Source organism: Aristolochia californica, unplaced genomic scaffold, assembly GCF_029961685.1.
Source record: "Aristolochia californica isolate CCGP_79_NKW_82.1479 unplaced genomic scaffold, dmAriCali1.0.hap1 SCAF_11, whole genome shotgun sequence".
Lineage (NCBI taxonomy): Eukaryota > Viridiplantae > Streptophyta > Magnoliopsida > Piperales > Aristolochiaceae > Aristolochia > Aristolochia californica.
The window spans coordinates 989,981-1,011,354 of NW_027181782.1; the positions used below are offsets into that span (position 1 = coordinate 989,981).

The window sequence follows — 21,374 nt, forward strand, 5'->3', positions numbered from 1 at the left end:
GTAATGAAATGGGAGAGTATTTATAGGAGAGGCGTAACGACTCCGAAATTCGAAGCGAGTTTGAAATTCGAATTTCGAAACTCGGGACGCGTCGCTCCTATACCCGAAATCAGTAACCCTAACGTTCGACTACTAAAAATCAGCGATAAACTTAGTATGAGACGCCCGAAAGAAGCATCCGAAGACGGGAAACTGTTTTCTTTTCAGGAAATGACTTTCCCCATAATACACGTTTTATAAAAAAATAAAAAAATTCTGTCACTAAAATCCAGATATACCAAATGGTAGTTAGGTATACCACACGAAATCATAGATTCGCGACAAGCTACCTACGACTCGGGCGGTTGAGTCGACTCGTTTATTCAAAGGGTTATTGCTTATTGGTTCATGTGGGAAAATTGCCTTTGCAGAGAGTGAGTGCATGATTAGGAGGTCCCGTGTAACGTGATCCGCACTCATGGGCCCCTCCTTGCTTCTTCTTTGGTCGGTTTTGTTGGTCAAGTCGTTTGAGGCCAGATATACCCATCAAAACAACCTCCTAATAAAGACAAGTAATCGCAATTTGACTTTTAATTTTTAGAATATTATATTGTTAAAAAATAAAATAAAATAAATTTTATATAGTAAAAATAAATTTAATTAAATTAATTCAATAATTAGGGTCTATAATTTTATTTTAAAAAAATATAAATTTGTTTGGTTTTACATTAATTACTTATTTTTAAAATAAATTCCACAATTAAAAAAACCTTTTTATTTGCATTAAAAAAATTTATTTGTGAATCAATATTTTATTTGTTGCTAATAAAAATATAAAAATGAAATTAATGACATAATACCCTAAATAAAACATTCCTAGAGCCCTAGCCCATGAATTTTTTTTATTTCATATAGGTATTTTTATCCCCAGTAAATAATTTGTGATAATTTACTAACAAATTATTGGATGAAATTTAGTGAAAAAAAAAATTGGGGTCCAAAATGGTTGTATTTTTCTCTAATTTATGTATTATATTTAGTTTTTTAATATTAATAAATCAATTTTTAAAAGGAAAACATAAAATAAATAGGTCTATTTTGTGGAAAATAATCCAAAACCCCTATCATTTATTATAAAATATTTTTTTCTTCAAAATTTCACAAATCCTTTTTGTGTGTAAATTCTATTTTTTCACAACGTAATGAAACCAATATGTGTTAACACATGCATCGTTACATGCACTAACCTCCTTTCGCCGTCTAAAAAATTGAAAGAGCTCAAATCACCATTATAATCTAGTTTTTTAATAAATCATTTGAAAATTAAGAAAATAGTAACACCGACTTAAAAAGAAGATGACCCATGAATTATTTGTAGGTGAGAGAGCCACAAATGATGAGACCCTCTTCAAGGCATGTTGTCTTAGTTGTCTTTGGAGTGTAACTTTTGTACCAATCTCTACATGCTTCCAAAATAAGAATGTGTGAGGATGCAACACTCAACACTCTTAAGGTTTGTTTGGCAAAACAAATGGAAAGCAATTTGAGGACCACATGCCTTGGAAGTCTGAAAAGGTAGTTTTTTTTTTTTTTTTTTTTTTGTGAAAAGTAGGGTTTGTCTTCCATGACCATGATTGTGCACCTTCATACCACTTATAACCGATTTTGTAGGACCATGGTCCCTTGGTCTTGAAGCATAAATGTGTTTGTGGGGTTTGCAAGGTTTGAGTTGGTTTTTAAAGTTTAGTGCATCAACTTGTATTATCATCTATAGTGGTTCTATTTTCCGATTTAATCCTTTGTTTGCAATTTAATCTTGCTCTTAATACTCTGAAAATATTTTCTATATAATAAGTTTGAATAATTTTCATGAGCACAATGAATAAGCTGAATAATATAATAAACTTTGATAGTTGACTCATTATCATCAAAGCTAGGAGTTATGTCACACCATGGGACCCTTTTCCTTTTTGAAAAGAGGAATAATAAGAACTCTTAACTTAGGAACATAGCACATTCCACAAATCATATCAAAATTAACTTTTCACATTGCATTAATAGGGCACACCTTCATCATGAATTTAGTCCAAAATGGAGATGAATTGTCTAACTATGGCCTTCTATATTTATTAATTCTAATTAAGGTCATCTAATTGAAGCATTTTGAAATATAACCTTTGTGATTGAGATTCATCGATAAATATAACTTTGCCACTAGTGAGAGCCAATGAACTATTGGATATCATGCGAAAAGATAACAAATAAGAAAGTTTTAATTAAAGTTAATCAACGTCGGAGAGATCCCTCACTCCTGTTCTCCATACTCTATTGTACTGAAATGAATTACTCCCGTATTACGTAGTTCATTAGATTGTTAGTAACATAAAGAACTATGCATGGAATGCACTAGGGGAATTGCTTAGGGGTTTGATACCCCTCTTGAAGAAGTTAGCTCTTTCTCCCTCTATCTCTGTTTGAGCTCCAATATGTATTTCTTTATCACTTGTTTGTCTTTGCAATGAGGAAAGGGTTCGCTTCTTCTTCCTTTTTTAAGTATCTCGTGTGAAGATTCAAGAGAAAGACCAAGTGGATGAAAGGGTTCTATCTTTTCCTTTTGTTTCTTCAATAAGAGTTTTATATTTGCAGCCAGAAATGGTTTTAACAAAAGAGTAATGAATTGTTTCAGCTGGCTCCTTGGGTGTTTTAACTATGTGATGATTCATTGCTACAAAAATGTTCAGTTTCTAGAGCAAGTCTTGAAAAAACAGGATAAAGGCTCTATTATGATTCTAATAAAGAATATTAAATGTAAGCTTTGGGTTTTCTGCTTCTACCGCTTCTGAAGTCTCTCCTTCCGGCGCTTTGTTTCTCTGTTCTTCTCTGCCTATTACAGAGCTCGGGAAGAGAAGTGAGTGAAGAAGCTTACTGGGTTCTGGAAAATAGTGAGTCAAAGGCAGAGATTGTCGCCATAAAGATTCAAAGAAGCTCACCCCGAGTTGTTTCCAAAAACGGAACCCACGCCACCAAATTCCAACAAATCAAAGAAAAAAAAAGTTCAGCAAAAAGGGCAAGTTTAAGCCCAACAAAACAGGAGATGGGAGCACCCAGAAGAAGAAATCGAACAGTTTGAAGAAGGACCCTCTAAGAGTGCCACGCATGAAACCAGGAGAGAGCTGCTTCATTTGCAAAGCTAAAGACCATATTGGCCAAGAAATTTTTGTGGGAGAAAAATAAGGTCTGTGTTCATTTTATCTCCTTCGTAACGTTTGTGGGATGCTGATATATAGTGAATATCGATCAAAACAATTATCTAGCGGGAAACCTTCAAATTACTTCTGATGACATTGTAATTTTTGAATTCAACTTGTGTCTTCCCCCTTGTTGTAAGTTCATAGAGCGAGAGCGTTGCTGGTTCTGTCCGTTTTGCTTGTTCATTTATATGAATGAAAGGAAGTAAAAGAAGAAAAATCCCGAAGTGTAGGGTGTGGAATTGAATACTTTATGCAAGTGAATGCTATGGCAGCTTTTCTGTCAACAGGATCATACTCACCTGGTGAAGGATGATTAGGAGAAAAGCTCTACAAGGATAATTAGGAGGTGGAAGTCGTGGTTTGTTTTAGGAGAAACATACATGAACTAATGTTTTTGAGTTGAAAAGCTCCAATAGTGATAGAAGTAATAGTTTTTCTGCAAATTTGTTTTAGAGAGAAAGCTGGCATTTTTATGCTAGCTTTTGTGTCTGGAGAAAGGAAGAGAAAGTCTTATGTCTGTAACCTTTGATGTTATAGGAATCTTTAATAAACTTCCAGAATAGTTCCAGAGTAGCTGTAATTGGTTAATGAAATTGTACACAAAATCGTATAAAGATATCATGTTGTTTTATCATTAGGATAGAATTTTTATTCACATAACTGTTTTTAAGCTGTAATACTGTTTTATTATTAGGACAATTATTGTTTGCATAATACTAAAATTAAATTATAGTTGCCTCGCTATCACATTTCTTGCGGTTTTCAAGCACATAGTTGCATAGTTTTACAGAGTGAGTTAATTTTCTTACTGTGGTCAGTAGCACCAAGGTAATGCATTCAAATGCCATTGTATGTGATTATTACAACTGGTGACTATTTTTTTATTTTCTGTACCTCTTTAAAGCACTACTGGTTGTGATTAAAAGATGATTAAATCAATGTATGGAAAATCCTCTGTTTTTGTGGTGTTAGTGAACTGTATTGAAGAGGAGAAAAAATGGGGCACTGATGAGTTTAAATCGAATCACTGGGTAGCAGCAAGAGGTCTATTAGGAAAAGTCTTGCTCTATCTGTGCAATAATTCTGGTAGGTCCTTATTTTAGTAGGATTATGGGCAGTAGCCTATTTCAATTCAGAGGTTACTGTCAAAAAACCCATTCAGCTGCCCTTGCCTGAACCAAACCACTGAGATTCGTAGTGCTCCTTGCCTTGATCAGAGTAGCCAGCTATCTGCAAGGGAAACGGTTACCGTGAGAATTACCATCAACACTAAATCCAAGAAATTGAGAAGAAAGAGGCAACCCTGCAATTGGATAATGAACTTTAAATGTCTAGTCCTAGGGTCTGTAATTTCAGCCATAAACATTCAGCACTTCCTCCTTTTGTTGGCTTAAGATTACTATGAAGTGATACACCTTGTGGGGTAACTGACTGAATGGAGGAGTTTGTCTCTAAAAACTAAGCTCTTCCTCTCTGAATAGACTATCCAGAGCTGCTGGGGCTGCAGGCGTCCATACTGCTGCACTGTTAGGTAATCCATGCTTCAGTCGATTAACTACTAAGAGTTGAAATAAAGCTTCCAGGAGTTATTTTAAAGTTGAACATGTTTAGTCAAAATTTATTTCAATTGTACCGACTGTTAAGATACTGTTTCTATGTGCCGTTTCAGTAAGTGAAGGAGAGAGCAGACAACCACAGCACATCACTTTTCGCAGTGGAGACGATCTTGAGGATGATTTCATGGTGGAGGAGGACATCAAAACTGTTAAGAACAATGACATGGTTGATTCTGATACCCAAACAGATTCAGCAAATGTTCAACCTGGAAAGAATGTAATTGTAAAACCCAAGAAGAAACAAGGCCCCAAAGTTGTAAAATTTGTTGGCTGATGAAAAACTTTATGGTGCTGCAATTTTGGCTGAGGTTGATGTAATCTGAAATTCATCATAATGGAAGAATTTGTAATCTACCTTCAGTGTGAGTTTTCTTTTCCATGTTTTAGAAATCCTCTCGAAAATGGGTCAGTTGCATGAATCCCTCTCTTGTTTGCTCTATCGTTTGCCAGATCTTTTTGAAGTTTGTTGTTATTTGTTAAGGAATAGTCTCACATGGATTATTGAGTACAAAGATCTTGAGTTTATTAGTTGGAAAAGAGGGTTGTTTAGACATTTTAGGATGTACCTTGGACCCAACTTCACACTCTTCTCTATTTTCATCCATATTCTCTTGAATCATTGTGGTATCATGTGTTTTTTGAAGTATGTTGAAACCATCTCAAACTGCTCTCTTTTACTTGAACCTTGTCCAATAAAAAGGATTGATACCGAATATCCGCTCAACCAATGTTGGCTTCTTTGATTCTAAAGCTGTAATGGTAGTCTTATTCATTGGGGGCAATTCCATTTGCTTACAAAATCGCGATTATATAGACTCTAATTCTGCACCGTTGATCTAATAGTGCGAAACATGTGAAACGGTTATCTCAGCCGTCCGATTAGTCTTATACATTAGGGGCATTTCCATTTGCTTACAAAATTAGTGAGGTATTCTTGTTACAACTAAATACAGCCATAACATCCGTAACAACAAGAAAGATTATTTCAATTGAATGGTCAGGTTTGTTTCAGCAACAGATTTTTGGGTTCTGTTATTACAAATCTCTTTCAAGTTTCGTCTAATAATACATTCAAATCTTTAACAAACTTGCTGAAGTAAAGGAACGACGAGATTAGCATAATTGTACAATTTGGGAAAAAAACCAGAATACGATTAGTTTAAAAACAAAAAAAAAGTAGATACAGATCAAGCAAAAAGAAGAAAAAATGGTGGAAAATACAGTCAACATGCTAAAAAATCAAGGGGTGAGAAAGCTCAGATTACCAACGGTTTTTACGAGAAAAATGAAGAGAAATGTGGCGAGGAGGAATTGCAGATTGGACGTGATCAGAGGTATTAAAATTGCCCAACCCTTATTTTCTCCCTCAAAATCTCTCCTCCTCACCTTGTTTTCCTCCGCTGCTAGTAGAAACCCATCATCAAGGATCCTCTCCCCTCCCCCCCTCCTCTCCATTCAAATCCTGCGTCTGTCTCTTCTTCTCGATCCTTTTCTGGGTGTTTTCTCAAACTCTACCTTTTCACTGGAGAGGAAAACATGGTAAGCGCTTTCTCTCCCTTCTTCTCTTTCTCATGGTCTTCCTGCACTGCGTTTTTTGGGGCCCGAATGGTTTCTTCCCATCTTAAGAATTCGGCAGATTTTTGGGTGCAGTTTGTTTTTCGTTTTCTAACTGTTTTGGAATCTCTCTGTGTCGTAAATTCTGGTACTACTGTGCTGAAAATCTTTTCTGGGTAGGCGAATTCGGCATCTGGAATGGCAGTAAACGATGAGTGCAAGCTCAAGTTCTTGGAGCTAAAGGCTAAGAGGAACTACCGATTCATCGTGTTCAAGATCGACGAGAGGATACAGCAGGTGATGGTAGATAGGCTTGGCGAGCCCGACGAGAGTTACGAGGATTTCACCTCCTGCTTGCCTGCTAATGAGTGCCGCTACGCAGTCTTTGATTTCGACTTCACCACTGACGAGAACTGCCAAAAATCCAAGATCTTCTTCATCGCTTGGTAATCTTAAGCCTCTTCAGGCATACTAGCTACCCTTATTATCATTCTTTCTCTCCTCCATTACTTATCATATTTGGATCCTTAAAATCTGATAGGATGCTTATCGACCACATGTATCATTAATACTAGATTGATTCTTATTTAATTTCTTTTAGCGTTGTCTTCTTCCTCCTGTGCAGGTCTCCTGATCCATCAAGAGTGAGGAGCAAGATGCTGTATGCAAGCTCAAAGGACAGATTCAAGAGAGAACTTGACGGCATTCAGGTGGAGTTGCAGGCCACAGACCCTAGTGAGATGAGCCTTGACATTGTGAAGGCGCGGGCCTTCGCCTTCTAAGCACTGGCTGTACCAGAGGGCATGAGTCATCTGAAACTTGATAACCAGTCTCTGCTCTTGGTTTCAATTCCCTCCTCCAAACCTGTTAGCTCTTATGCTTTATTTGTCTTACTGTTTTGTGTTCCAAGCTTCTCTTTTCTTTTTCTTTCTTCCTTTCTTCTTGCCCAATAGGTTTGGTCTTGTATTTTAGAGATATATGAGGCCTTATATTATCTTTTTTGTGAAGATGACATGTATATCATTCATCAAAACCTGGTTTCTGCATTAATATAAGTTACTCTTGGGTTCATATAGTGGAAACACACCCTTCAGCTTTCATTTTTGGTTATTTATGTTTCATTTTGATGCAATTGATCAAAGCGGTTTGTATGGATAATTCCGGTTGAGTTTCGAGAATTCCCTTATTTGGAAGAGTCGAACTTGGGTTTCAACGAAAATCTCTCAGCTAATCTCTCAGAGCTACTTGGAGAATTCCCTTATTTGATCTTGCCAGTAACAGTATCCATGGGAGGCCGAGCTTGGGGAACTGTTCATATTTTAAGGCTCTTAAGGCTCCATTGGCCGTCTTCAGCAGCTCAAGTCATTAGATCTTAAAACTAACTCACTACCTGGGAAATTCCCTGCTTCTTTGAAGAATTGCTCGAGTTTGGAAATTCTTGATCTCGGTGAAAACTGGTTTCAAGGACTCTCGGAATTCTCTGCCTACGATCAAACAATTTTCGTCGTAGCATCCCTCAAGAACTATCATATTTAAAATCTCTACATGTGTTGGACCTTGCCCATAACAGTTTATCATGTAAAATTCCTGGTAGCTTTGGAAATTTCACGGACAAGGCTGTCAAACAGAAAATGAACTAAAATCTTTTTTATGGGTTTGTGAGAGATGTCTTTCACCGGAAATGCAGCTCTCCGCGGAGCTCCACTGCCAAAAAGCGGAAGCAGTAGGAAGCCCCGATTCACTCCTTCACATGATGAAGATGGTGGAGACGGGGCTGAAGCTATATGGATTTATCTGAGTGTCGCACAGGTTTTGTAATAGAATTTTTGGGACTTTTTGGCTTCTTTTTTTTATCAGAACTCTTGGACTGATTCTTATGTGAGATTTATTGATAAAAATCGGCAATGGATATATCAAAAGCCAAAGGTGAAGAAGAGGAACCCAGTTCGCAAAAAAAAAAAGTGACCACAAAGGTTTCAACTTGGAAACCAGTAGGATGAGTTACATTACCAAGTTCTTCTGGTGAAGAGTTGCAGAGTCTGAAACTAGCTTTAAATGCAGAAAAAGGGACTCTGTGTTAATTTTTTCTCATTTAAAAATTCTGGCAGAATAAACAGTTTAGTAGTGATTTTGGTTGGAATATCAACTGTCAAAATCACTTTCCATTGAATCATAGAATTGTTTGTTGAATCACATTACTGTTTCGGTAATACCTTCCACCTCTTAACTGGATTAAGACCCCTCATCTTGAAAAAATTAACTCTTAAAAGTAAGCTAAACATTATGAAGCTGCAGTTTTGGTTGCTAATGGCTGTAATTACTCGGCTGCAAGTTTCTAAGGTTTCTGCAACAAATGATCTTATTAATCATCAACCTGATGGGCTCGTATGTACTGTTAAAAATTGCAAAGCACTGAACAGTATCATGTAATAACATGGAAGACGACCCATTTTGGTCGCTTCTCGGATTATTCGAATTGAATTTGTTTTTACTGAATCACATTCTACGTTTTTTGAAGCATTCATTGATTGTATAAAAATATAGTTCAAAACTGTTATAAATGATTACAGCGATGTCACAGAAACTAATAATTTTAGATTGAAGGACAAAATTTTCGCTGTTAAATTAGTTTGCTTATTCAAAATTAATGGCGCCTTTGTTAGCCATGGATCATTCCACGTAAAAACCAGGCCATCCATGGCTTTCTCCTACTGAAAGAGGAACCACTGCAGACGAACTGTGAAGAAAGGAAGTGAGGAACAGCCACAACTATGTCTTCAGAACTCGAGCTTTGTCTCTACTGGCTCTTCCTCTTCTCTCTTCTCAAATCGCCCATTTCATCTACTGCCAAAAACTCCTACATTGTCTACCTCGGTGCCCATTCTCATGGCCCCAATCCCTCCTCTTCCGAATTCGTGAAAGTGACAGACTCCCACTTTGACTTCTTGGGTGGTTTCATCGGCAGCAAAGACAAGGCGAGAGACTCCATTTTCTACTCTTACACCAAAACCATTAATGGGTTCGCCGCCGTTCTCGAGGAGGAAGAAGCAGAGAAGATCGCCAGGCACCCGGATGTAGTTTCTGTTTTTCCGAACGAAGCTGTAAAATTACAGACCACTCGATCATGGGAGTTCTTGGGTCTCGAAGAGGGTGGCCGGGTGCCCAGTAGTTCGCTGTGGGTGACGGCCAGATACGGAGCAGATGTGATCATCGGGAACCTGGATACAGGTGTGTGGTCAGAGTCGGAGAGCTTCAACGATGACGGACTGGGAGATGTTCCAGCAAAATGGAAAGGCGAGTGCCAAGCGGGCGTTACATGTAACAGGTTCGTTGCTTTCTAAATCTTACGTTCTTGTTTTCTTTACAGTTGATTAAAATCTTGTTCTCCGTTGAATCATACAAGGAAGCTGATCGGGGCGCGTTACTACAACAAAGGCTTCGTCGTTGGTGGCGGTGCAACGGCTGACGACGACTACTCCTCCGTCCGTGACTACAACGGTCATGGCACCCATACTCTCTCAACCGCCGCCGGCAGCCCCGTCAACTCGGCCAACATTTTTGGCTACGCCAACGGCACAGCTCGCGGCGGCTCCCCCGGAGCCCGCGTCGCTACCTACAAAGTCTGCTACGGCGGTGGCGTCTGCTACAACGCCGACATCCTTGCCGGCTTCGACGACGCCATCCACGACGGCGTTGACGTCCTCTCCGTTTCCCTCGGCGGTTTCCCGCTGCCTTATCTCAGGGACAGCATCGCCATCGGTTCCTTCCACGCCGCTTACAACAATATCCCCGTCGTCGCCTCCGCCGGCAATGACGGTCCCTACACAGGTTCCGTCTCCAACGTCAGCCCCTGGATGTTTACCGTTGCCGCGAGCACCATGGACCGTCGGATCTCCTCGGACGTCGTGCTGGACGGCGGGGAGATGTTCTCCGGCCAGAGCCTCTCGACGGCAGTGCTGGAGTCGGGCACGTTGTACCCGATTGTCTACGCGGTGGACGCGAAGCGAGAGGGCGTGTCGGACTCGGAGGCGGCATTTTGCTTGAGGGAGACGTTGGACGAGGAGAAGGCGAAGGGGAAGATCGTGGTATGCATAGCCGGACTGGGGGTTAACGTTGAGAGCGGAGAGGTGGTGGGTCTGGCTGGTGGGGTTGGGATGGTGCTGGTGGAGGGGCCCGTGCAAGAGATCACCGCACAGGCTCACGTGATTCCGGCGACTGCGATTTCTCGACGGGACGGGAGGGTTCTGGTGGGATATGTGAGGGGTGGGAACTCGACGGTGGCCGGGACTATAAGTAGGCCGGTGACGGTTGTGAGGACAACGCCGGCGCCGGTCATGGCCGGGTTTTCCTCTCGTGGGCCCAATAGCATCACGGCTGAGATCCTCAAGGTAAGAGTATAAAGATTATCAAAATATTTTTATGGGTTATAATATTTAACAATTAAATTTACTGTGGGTTTAGGGTTTAACAATGATGACTCTCATTTTATTATTTGAACTCAAATTTGCAGCCAGACATAACTGCGCCAGGCGTGAACGTTCTTGCAGCCACCACCCAAGGGATTTCACCCACCGGCCTCCACAACGACTCCCGCCGGGTTTCCTTCTCGATGCTCTCAGGGACCTCCATGTCATGCCCACATATTGCCGGCGTAGCCGGCCTACTAAAGACGCTCCACCCTCAGTGGAGTCCCGCAGCCATCCGATCCGCCTTGATGACCACTGCAACTACTCGAGACAACGCCGGAAGTACCATCCAAAACATCACTTCTCTGGAGGACAACCCGTTTGGCTATGGCGCAGGACATGTTTGTCCAAATGCCGCAATGGACCCTGGATTGATCTACGACCTCAACCCCGTCCATTACCTCGACTTCCTCTGTGCAGTTGGCTATAACGCAACACAAATCGGAGCTTTCACCAATGATTCCTACACTTGTGAACCCAGTTCGGTAAATCTCCTGAACTTCAACTATCCATCAATTACAGTCCCAAACCTGGTTGGGTCCGTCACTGTAAGTCGGACTGTCAAGATTGTGAGCTCGTCGGGGAAGTACACGGCCGTCATTGAAGCGCCACCAGGGGTGCTAGTCTCAGTTGAACCAACTATTCTGAAGTTTGAGATGATTGGTGAAGAACAAACATTTAATGTGACTTTGCAAGCTCAAAGTGCTGGAGGTGGTGGTGGTGATTATGTCTTTGGGAAGCTCATATGGACTGATGGTATGCACTATGTAAGGAGCCCCATTGTAGTAAATGTGGTAGCAAGTTGAAAGAGATGAACCTTATATAAGAGGACCGGAGAAGATTAAGTGTTATCTGGTAAGAATTGGTTTTCTGTAAAGGCCACCCTTGCTATCACTCTTTGATGAGCATATAAACGAGTTCAGATTTGAGCAACCGTGTTTTAATAATGAAGAGATTGGTTGGTGCTCTGAGGCTGAACAAATCCCAGCCTGCAATGGTCGATTTCTTTTTCCATTGCAGAAGGCTCTTCCACCAATGGCACCTACTGATCTGGTCCCTCTCTTCCTCGAATTATTTAAACTTTAAAGATCCCCCCACAGAAACTTCTAAATCCCAACATCTTTTTTCTTCATTCAAGTTATCCATTTCCTTTATTATGAAAAGGGTTTGGTTTGTTTTGCGGTGACTCCTGCTTGTCTTACCCATCTTTTGTCTCTATTTTTGTTTTGTTTATGTCAGGAATTAGACACCCTATTTTAATAGTAATGAGAGCAATAATAATCGCAGAGAACACAAGATTTATATAGGTTCACCTCAAGGTAAAATTATGTCCTATCTCAATCGCTGTAGTATGTCACCATGAAGATGAAATAGTTTACAGGAGAAATTGCACATACTCGTGTTTTTCACTAACCTCTCTCAGCTGCAACTGATAATCCTCTAAGATAATAAACCTTAATAGCGACGACCAAATATAAAGAGAAAACTAGGGCAACCATAATACAAGAATAAAATCCTCAAACTGTCTTTAATGAAACATCGGCGGGGCGTTATATAGGAATAAAATCTCCAAACTGCCCCTCAAGTTCTACACAAATGAACGTTCATGATTCCGTCTTGCACTATCTAAAAGCGACCTTGTATAGAGAGAAAGTAGAATTTGGACATACCAAAAAAGTTTCTAGTTGTTCTTCTTTTCTCCGTTACAAGTCTATCCTTGCCAGTTATCCAAAGCTTCTAGATGAGAAGAAAGTCGGCAGCACCTACTCTTAAATCTCTTTGTAGTATCTAAAAGGGAATTGCACCATTCATCGTCTCTTCTCCTCCAGTTTCCCAGCTCAGTTTCAGACTGTAAAGAAGAAAGTCGAAGCTCTTCTTCCTCTCCATGGCCATCTCTTCATGCTTTTCTCTAATCATCCCATCTCTTCAATCCATCAAGCTCGACGGGCACAACTACCCACTCTGGAGAAAGCGGCTGCTTTCGATCTTCGATGACCAACATTTAATGGGTTACCTGGATGGATCTCTCCCTCCTCCGCCTCCCTTCAACTATCCTTCCCCTCCCATCCCTAATCCCGAATTCGCTAGCTGGTTCTGCACCGACCAAGTCCTCATCTGTTTGATCTATGCGACGCTTTCAGAGGAGATCCTCCACAACGTGGTGGGTTCTTCTTCTTCTTCCCGTGAACTCTGGGTCAGACTCGAGAAAATGTTCGCTTCCCAGACACGAGTTTCTGCTCTTCATTTGCAGGTTCAGCTCCAGTCGATCAAAAAGAACAGCATGACGGTTAATGAGTATTTTCGGAAGATTAAATCGCTGTCGGATGCTCTTGCTGCGATGCAGAAACCTGTCGAAGATTCTGATTTGGTTCTCTTCGCTTTGACAGGACTTGGTCCAGATTATGAAGACTTTGTGTCGTTCATCTCCAAGCGAGCCGAGCCTCCCTCCTTGCAGGAGCTTTATGGTCTTCTTCTCTGCCATGAGTCTCGGTTGTATCCCAATTCTAGATTTTAAGCTGTTGTCTGTTCCCATTTGTCACCGGATTGTTGATCTTCTTCATTGTTGAAATTTATAATGTAAACCATCTTCATCTTCATCTTCATTGTGAAATTCTCCTTGACAAGCTGTTGAAGCACAAGATTGAGTGAATGAGTTGAGAGATGATAAGCTTTGTTGAATGGATCTAGAGACGATTTTTTTAATAAATCAAGTGACTCCAATGAGTTAAAGTTCCTGAGGTTTTCCGATATCTTCAAAGGATAAATTCTCTTCGATTGACACCAACACTGTCATCTCCATTTTGGAGTTTCATGGCTAAAGAATTTCCAAAACTTTGAGACATTGAACACGTTTTAATCCAAGACTTGGAGAAGATCAGGACCCTCGGTTCCTGCATCTTTCCTGACAATTTGTTGAAACAAAATTGCAGTTTTAAGGAGGAAACTGTGATTTAGTGATGATAGGATCCCTTCGAATAAGTTATTTTTACTAGAAATAGCTGGCCTAATTGAAGAACCAAAAAAAATTTAGGGGAGTCATGGTCCTATTTATCTTCCACATGAGAGGGTACCCCCCCTGTTGCTAAAACATGGTCTAGTAAATCTGATTCCATTTCGCGGTACTAAATTTCGATCCTTATGCTATGAGCAAAAGACCATAACTAGTCAAAATCTTTAAGAGTCGATTACGCTTGATTATAATAGAAATTTGTGCAAATTATTTACGATAACTATTTGCCATACTATTGCAAATAATTGAAAGAGAAATCATGCATTTTCAGGTTGAACTTAAATCAACACAAGAAAAGTCTACAATTTTGAGACTATTGATATTCTTAGGGTTTGTTTGGAACCCCAGGGAAAAGAAGAAAAATAAGAATTTGACTATTATTATTCCCAAAAATAGTTAGTGAAAAGGAAAATTTGACCATTATCTGGTCAAATTCTTATTTTCTTTTATTTTCTAGGGTTCCAAACAAACCGTTAGTAAACGTAAGAATTTTATGAGAAAAATGAGTGAAACAAAATTCACAAAAATATCCTTAAATTTGAGATTCAATCTATTTAAAAGATGGGCATGTTGGTCCTTTTATAGGCCAAAACTGGGTTTTCTTGTTCTTCAATGATCCTTAATCCCTTAATTTTAGCAATCACAGACAATTACAAGATTGCTAGCTTTTTCTTACACTCTCACTCTTGTTGAATCAGAACTACTGGAAATTTAACTTGTTCAATGAACACTTCATTCTTTCTTTTTTTGCTTCAACTCTTCTTGGGTTTGTTCATCTCACTCTTAGTGTAAGTGAAAGTAAAGGAGACATAATAAACTAACCAAAATCAAATTGAAAATTGGGGAACTCTTTCTTTAATCAAGGATCTGAACTCCCTTAATTTTGGTAGTCAATACAAACTAGCAATCTGATTAGCACTCGCCTGTAATGTCCATTACAAAACACCTCGCTTTCATTTTGAAGCTTTCCTTCACAGTAACTAAATTAGAATTTGTCTAGCAAACCTCAAATATTACAAGAGAATCCTCATCAATCTCTTTACGAGAAAATTACAGGGATTCCGATAACGAGCTCTGCAACAGATCATGGCTCCATATCACAACACAGCAAACAACCCAAGAAAATGCAAATCTGGAGACTGCTGGAAGGTTTCAAACAGTGAGACCACACTATCCGATGGCTGGCTGCGCCCAGAACCTGAAAAGACAATAAAGAACAAATCCTTCCGGAGGTTACCATCACCATTTTTTGCATCTTCGCTTCCCTTCTTGGAGAGGTAAAGGGATCGAAAAGTACAGAAACAAAAATGAAAGAGAGTCTCGGTTGTTTCAGCGCCTACGAGTGAAGAAATCTGCCGCTGCCTCGGCCAGGGTGACTACGACTCTCCACATGTCTCTCAGGAATGTAACGAAGGAAGTTAAGGGAAACATGGCTGTGATAGCACAGGCCTTGCTTTGATCTCTTAATTTGGAGGTTGAAGGCTTAAAAAAAGGGAGGAGATGGTTGGGTTTCAGAGGTCGTTGAGATGGAACTGTTGGATGGTAACCACCTCTTCTGAAACAGAAGATAATGTATGAACCCAGAAAGATTGTCAAATTTGAAGTAGATGTAGACCATGGAGTTCATTGCCATTCCGGTGGCTTCTGGAACTTTTTCCATTTTAAAACTAATATAAGTAACGGATATGCAGCACCATTTCAGTAGATCCTAACGTATATTTCAATCAGGCTGAGCTAACCAATCTCCAATTATCACCTTAGCTTTAGAAACTGACCTCTGAAATGATGAAGTATAACCCATCTTTCCAAGTGTTTGGCTTTTTGTAACACTCTCAACCTGTTTTTGACCTCTAATCTGCTCTCAATCGTCAATCACAGACCACTCGGAGAACGAGTGTGTCAATGTTTGGAAAGAAGTGTGTGGGTAGTAGGTGGCATATAAGGTGTAAATTTGAGTTGCAGACTCGAGGTGTTTCATATCCATATGTACCTACCAGGCCAGTAGAGCTTCTGGAAGTGGTTCGTCTTTTTGGCCGGGCTCACTGGTTTGAAATCAATTTGCTTTTAGTGTTGAAGCCTCTAAGCATTTAAATTATTTACAAAAGCATGGAAAAATGATTTTTTTATGGGAAAGTTACATATTTCGGAATTTTATGGTTTTCTCTATCCCTTGTTTTGGTCCAAAAATTTAAATTTTGCATAATTTAGTCAACTGGAAAGGTTTAATTTAGATTATGTATCTAATGTAATATAATCTCGTATATATTATCTTTGCATTCATTAATCCGTGTAAGACTATTCTTTAACACCCGTAAGCGTAGATCATAATACCCTTTTACGCATAACACGTTTACAAATATGTAAAATTTGCGTATTTTTTATGATTTTTTTTGTTTTAAGTAATTTTTCTTTCTCCTCTCTTCTTCTCTTATTTCCTTCAAGATCTCTCTTCTTCTACTTTACTTCTCTCTCATCGTCGTTTTTCTTTTATTCTTACTCTCTTAATCTCTCCTTTTCTATTATTCTTTTTGTTTTTAGAAAATATAAAGACCTCTCACAATTAGGGTTCTTATCAAAATAATGTCATACCCAACCACTATATAATATTCATCTTGACCTACTTGCTTTATAGTATTATTATTTTAATAATTTTTTTAAATTTATGATTTAAATAAATTATCACCTTATGGGTTTGTATCAGCCATTATGTATCATTTTGTAGGGTTTGTATCAGCCATTAAATCTCCAACCTATGTTTTGGGCTAGAAACAGTGAAAAGTTAAGATAAGTCCTTTACTAAAATGGACGAGTAGGGCTCCATGAAAGCAAATATAGAGCTGGTAGGTGACGGTGATTAATTTGGAACACCCAGATGCCCTCAGCGTGTTGGAAAGGGAAGTCATTTGATCCAAGTGAGTCCTAATTTACTGGTTTTGTTTGTATCAGCCATTATGTATCACTTTGTAGGGTTTGTATCAGCCATTAATTCTCCAAAGTAAGTAGAACTGGTCCTGTTGCTTTCCAGCGAATACTTGACTTTTCATTTCTTTAGAAAAAACGCAGCCATGGTTGAAGAAATAAATGCACAACACTAACGGTTCATTGAAGGAGGGGTCTTGATGGATTGTCCTGACATGTAGAAAATGTAGAGCTGGTCGTGATTACAGATTGGAACGAATAACTAGTCAATTTCAAGTTAGCAGTAACCCATCTTCCAAATCTTATAAATGACAGATGTTTGGAACGTCCGGGAAGACAACAAGTTGTGCTGGTTTGGCTGCACAGTCGGAGAACAGAATGGTTAACTCTCTGTTTGGAAGACTTTTTCTGGTGATCTCGTTCAGTTTAACATGCTGCAATTGGGTTGAAGCTGCGCTTTGCAAGGATGGGGAGAGAAGGGCTCTCACCAAGTTCAGAAATGGTCTGCATGATCCCTTGAATCGGCTATCTTCTTGGGATGATCTTCCGGATTGTTGCAAATGGGAAGGAATCACTTGCAACAAGAAAACTGGGTATGTTATCAAACTTGACCTTCTAAATACTGGCAACTGGAATTTAAGTGGTGAATTAGATCCAAGTCTCCTGGAACTAAAGCATCTAAGCTACTTAGATTTGAGTTTTAACAGCTTTGATGGCAATTCAATCCCAGCTTTTTTAGGTTCTCTCACTGAGCTAAGGTACTTGAACCTATCGGGTGCTGGTTTTAAAGGGATAATTCCTTCCCAACTTGGGAATCTCTCCATGCTTGAGTACCTAGATGTCTCCTGTTATGAGCATTGGAATGTTTATTTGCATGGCTTGGCCATTGACAACTTTCAATGGTTGGGAAAAATGATAAGTCTAAAATACCTTAACATGCATGCTGTGGATCTGTCAAGCGCAAATGAAGATTGGCTTCATATACTAAATAGGCTTCCTTCCCTTGTTGAGGTTCATCTGGGAAATTGTAATCTATCTGCTATTCCTCTCACTCTTCCCGTTGTCAATATCACGTCTCTTCGTGTACTTGTTCTTTCATCAAATTACTTACACTCGAAGATTCCTAAATGGATTGCTAGTCTCAATAACCTTGTGTCATTGAATCTATCCAGTAATGCCCTTTATGGCCCTATTCCCTTTTGGTTCCCAAAACTAGAATTATTGCAAGAAATAGATCTGGAGTGGAATTATGACCTCCATGGGAACTTGTCACACATACTTGAAGGCTTCGGGAGAAAGATAAAGAGAATACGTCTGTCACGAAACAATTTCGATGGAGAAATACCAGGGTCCATTGGGAATATGACCTCGCTTATTGAACTTCGTTTGAATCATAATGGAATTACTGGAAGTATTCCTCAAAGCATAAGCAATCTCCGAAATTTAGAAGTTCTGGATTTGTCGGATAATGGAATCACTGGAAGTATTCCTGAAAGTATAAGCAATCTCCGGAATTTAGAAGTTCTGGATTTGTCGGAGAATGAAATTATTGGAACTATTGCTGAAAGCATAAGCAATCTTGGAAATTTAGAAGTTCTGCGTTTGTCTCAAAACGGCATAAATGGGGGGATAATTCTTGACCGAATGTGTCGACTAAAGAAGCTCAAAGACCTTTCTCTTGAAGAATGCATGCTTTTAGGTGCTATACCTCGATGTTTGGGTGAGTTGTCTTTCCTTGAGACGCTAAATCTTCGTTCAAATAATTTGAGTGGAGTTCTTCCGGAGACTTTGGGACAACTAGCTCACTTAAGTAAGATGGTTATTGGAAACAATTCTCTATCAGGTACCGTTTCCCGAGTTCATTTCAGAAATTTGAGCAAATTAAAAGAGCTAGACATGTCCTCCAACTCTTTAGCCCTTCAACTCCATCAGTGGTCACCTCCATTTCAACTCGATCATGTCATTCTGAGCTCATGTAACTTAGGTCCATACTTTCCTTCTTGGTTAAAACTGCAAAAAGATATGTCATTATTGGATATCTCTAATGCAAGCATTTCAGATGATATGCCAGATTGGTTTTGGGACATCACCCCTCAACTTTACATATTAGTTCTTTCATATAATAAGATAAAGGGGAATTTACCAGACCCTTTTAAGATGAAGGAATATGGATTTTTTCGATACGTTGATATCTCCAACAACTATTTTTCTGGACCCCTTCCTCAAGGACTAAACCATTTGCTATGCTTTAAGGCTTCAAATAATCACATCAATGGTACTATCCCATCATCAATTGGAAACAACTCAGAGCTTGAGGTGCTTGACTTGAGTGAAAATTTTTTGCAAGGAGAAATACCAGAATCTTTGGGTCACATATACCGTCTCACATATTTACACTTGAACAAGAACAATCTATCTGGAGGAATTCCAAATTTGTTAAAGAGTAGTCTATGGTTGTGGACAATCGACCTTGGTGAGAATAACTTGTCTGGAGATATTCCAGCATGGATCGGTGATCTTGTTGCACTTAAGAGACTCCGCTTGCAGTCCAATTTGTTCTCTGGGGAAATTCCGCTTCAACTCTCAAAAGCAAGTTCACTCCAAGTATTGGATTTGTCAAAGAACAAATTAATTGGTTCAATTCCTCCAAGTTTTGGGAATTTGTCAGCAATGAGAATCCAGAACATGTCTTATTTTTCTGAATCGTTTTATTTCGGAAACAGTAAAATCAGAAAAGTTTATGAAGATAAATTACTTGTGTCAACAAAAAATCAGAAACTGGAATATTCAAGTATACTCCCACTTGTGACAAGTTTGGACATTTCCAACAATGATTTGGTCGGTTGTGTCCCAGAAGAATTAACAAGACTTGTAGGTCTTCGCACATTGAGCTTGTCTGGAAATCACTTCACCGGAAAGATTTCAGAAAACATCAGCAACTTGAACTTGTTGGAGTCACTTGATCTATCAAGAAATCAGTTCTTTGGTTTGATTCCTCAGAGCTTGTCATATTTGACTTCATTAGTGTATTTAAATTTATCTTACAACAACTTGTCCGGAAGAATTCCAACTGGTCCACAACTCCAACTTCTTGACAAATCAAGCTACACAGGCAATGCTCAACTCTGTGGACCTCCCCTTACTGAGTGTCCAGATGTTGATTCGACTGGAGGTGATAAAGCTACTAGTAGCAATGAAGAAGGAGGAGATGACATGGTCTGGTTCTATGCAGGCATTGGCCCTGGATTTGCAGTAGGGTTCTCAGGAATCTTATTGACTTTGATATTCAAAAAGTCATGGAGAGTTGTTCTTTTTCGATTTGCAGATTTCTCATCCTGAACGGAGCAGGTAAATGAAGAAGAAATTGCAGACTCTGGTTGTATTTATTGTTCTTAGTATATATTGAAAGAAGGTGTGTTTATTTTACAAAGACGATAAACGAAAATAAATTGTCTGTTTCTCTTCAAACTTTTTCTTCTTATAAATTTGAGATGGAAGTCCGAATGGGACTCTCACATGGACTTGGGTGGAGAGGAATCCCACATACCTTGTGTCAAATCAAAGAAATAAAAGAAAGAGACAAAGAGTGGAGTTGCAGGACGTGGGCGAACAGAAGGCTGCTTTCCACAAATTTCATGGGTAAGTCTCATGTAAAACCCTTCCCAATGTAACAGGTATGTTAGTAATTCAGCCCAGAAGCTGTGTGGCATTTTCAGGCTCCGAACTTGGGCACCTTGGCGGTGGAGACCATAGCAAGGAAGTGCTCCGCCACAATCCGACGCTGAATCTTCCCCGTAGCCGCCGTGTTAAAGGTAGCGCCAGAGGTTCGCATGTCGGACCAGAACGTGGAGGCGAAAAACCGGCCGGAGGCCGGAAGCGTGACCGCCGCCCCGGCGGTGAGGAAGTTGAGAAGACCGGCGAGCAGGCCGTGGACGTGGAAGAGTGGGAGAACAATCACCGTCGAATCGGACTCGGTGAGTTTGTACACAGATTTGATTTTTTGAACCGAAGCCCCGAGGTTTAACTGGGTTTTCGGCCGGCTGGTGGTGCCGGAGGTGTGAAGGAAAGGGAGAGGAGTTCCTCGGTGAAGGCGCGACTCGGGTAGTTTTGCCACGTGGCGCTTTTTGACGGTCAGCATGAGTCTACATGCCTCGGGATGGATTTCCCCGGAAAATCTCTTCACCACGGTTGAGGGCCACGTGGTCGACTCGGGGATTGACGTGGACAAACGCCACTTTTCCTCGGGAAAGATTGTAAAGAAAGGCTAATATTGGCTTAGAAGGTACCATCACCATGTGTCACTTGTCACAAATGTTGGAAACAAGACTACAAAACCTTGTTTATGACTTTATCTTGATTAAGACTTAAACGGCTATTAAATTAACACCACGAAATAAAATACTAAAAATCAAAACCTAGAATTTTTTTGAAAAATCTCCTGAGATGATTCCAAATTGCCGCAATTATATTTTTAAATAAATATAATGAAATTATTAAATTACCCAAAACCCCAATTTTTTTAATTCTTATACCTTAAAACTCTATTTAACCACTTTTTACCTTTTTTATTCTCAATTAA

The 21,374-nt window shown here is 39.6% G+C and overlaps 3 protein-coding genes across 3 annotated transcripts; all 3 read left to right on the forward strand.

The window, feature by feature from the left end:
- The first annotated feature begins 6,238 nt into the window (after nt 1-6,238).
- Nucleotides 6,239-7,380, forward strand: LOC137944126 (actin-depolymerizing factor). Its single transcript, XM_068789661.1, has 3 exons — nt 6,239-6,385; nt 6,581-6,846; nt 7,026-7,380. The coding sequence occupies exons 1-3, from the start codon at nt 6,383-6,385 to the stop codon at nt 7,180-7,182; spliced, it is 426 nt and encodes a 141-aa protein (XP_068645762.1). The 5' UTR covers nt 6,239-6,382; the 3' UTR covers nt 7,183-7,380.
- A 1,744-nt stretch (nt 7,381-9,124) lies between these two features.
- Nucleotides 9,125-12,092, forward strand: LOC137943990 (subtilisin-like protease SBT5.3). The gene is made up of 3 exons (XM_068789474.1): nt 9,125-9,725; nt 9,804-10,788; nt 10,911-12,092. The coding sequence occupies exons 1-3, from the start codon at nt 9,172-9,174 to the stop codon at nt 11,670-11,672; spliced, it is 2,301 nt and encodes a 766-aa protein (XP_068645575.1). The 5' UTR covers nt 9,125-9,171; the 3' UTR covers nt 11,673-12,092.
- Nucleotides 12,093-17,266: 5,174 nt separating this feature from the next.
- LOC137944499 (receptor-like protein EIX2) lies at nt 17,267-20,134 on the forward strand. The gene has a single exon (XM_068790183.1). The coding sequence runs from the start codon at nt 17,618-17,620 to the stop codon at nt 20,132-20,134; it is 2,517 nt and encodes an 838-aa protein (XP_068646284.1). The 5' UTR covers nt 17,267-17,617.
- The last annotated feature ends 1,240 nt before the right edge of the window (nt 20,135-21,374 follow it).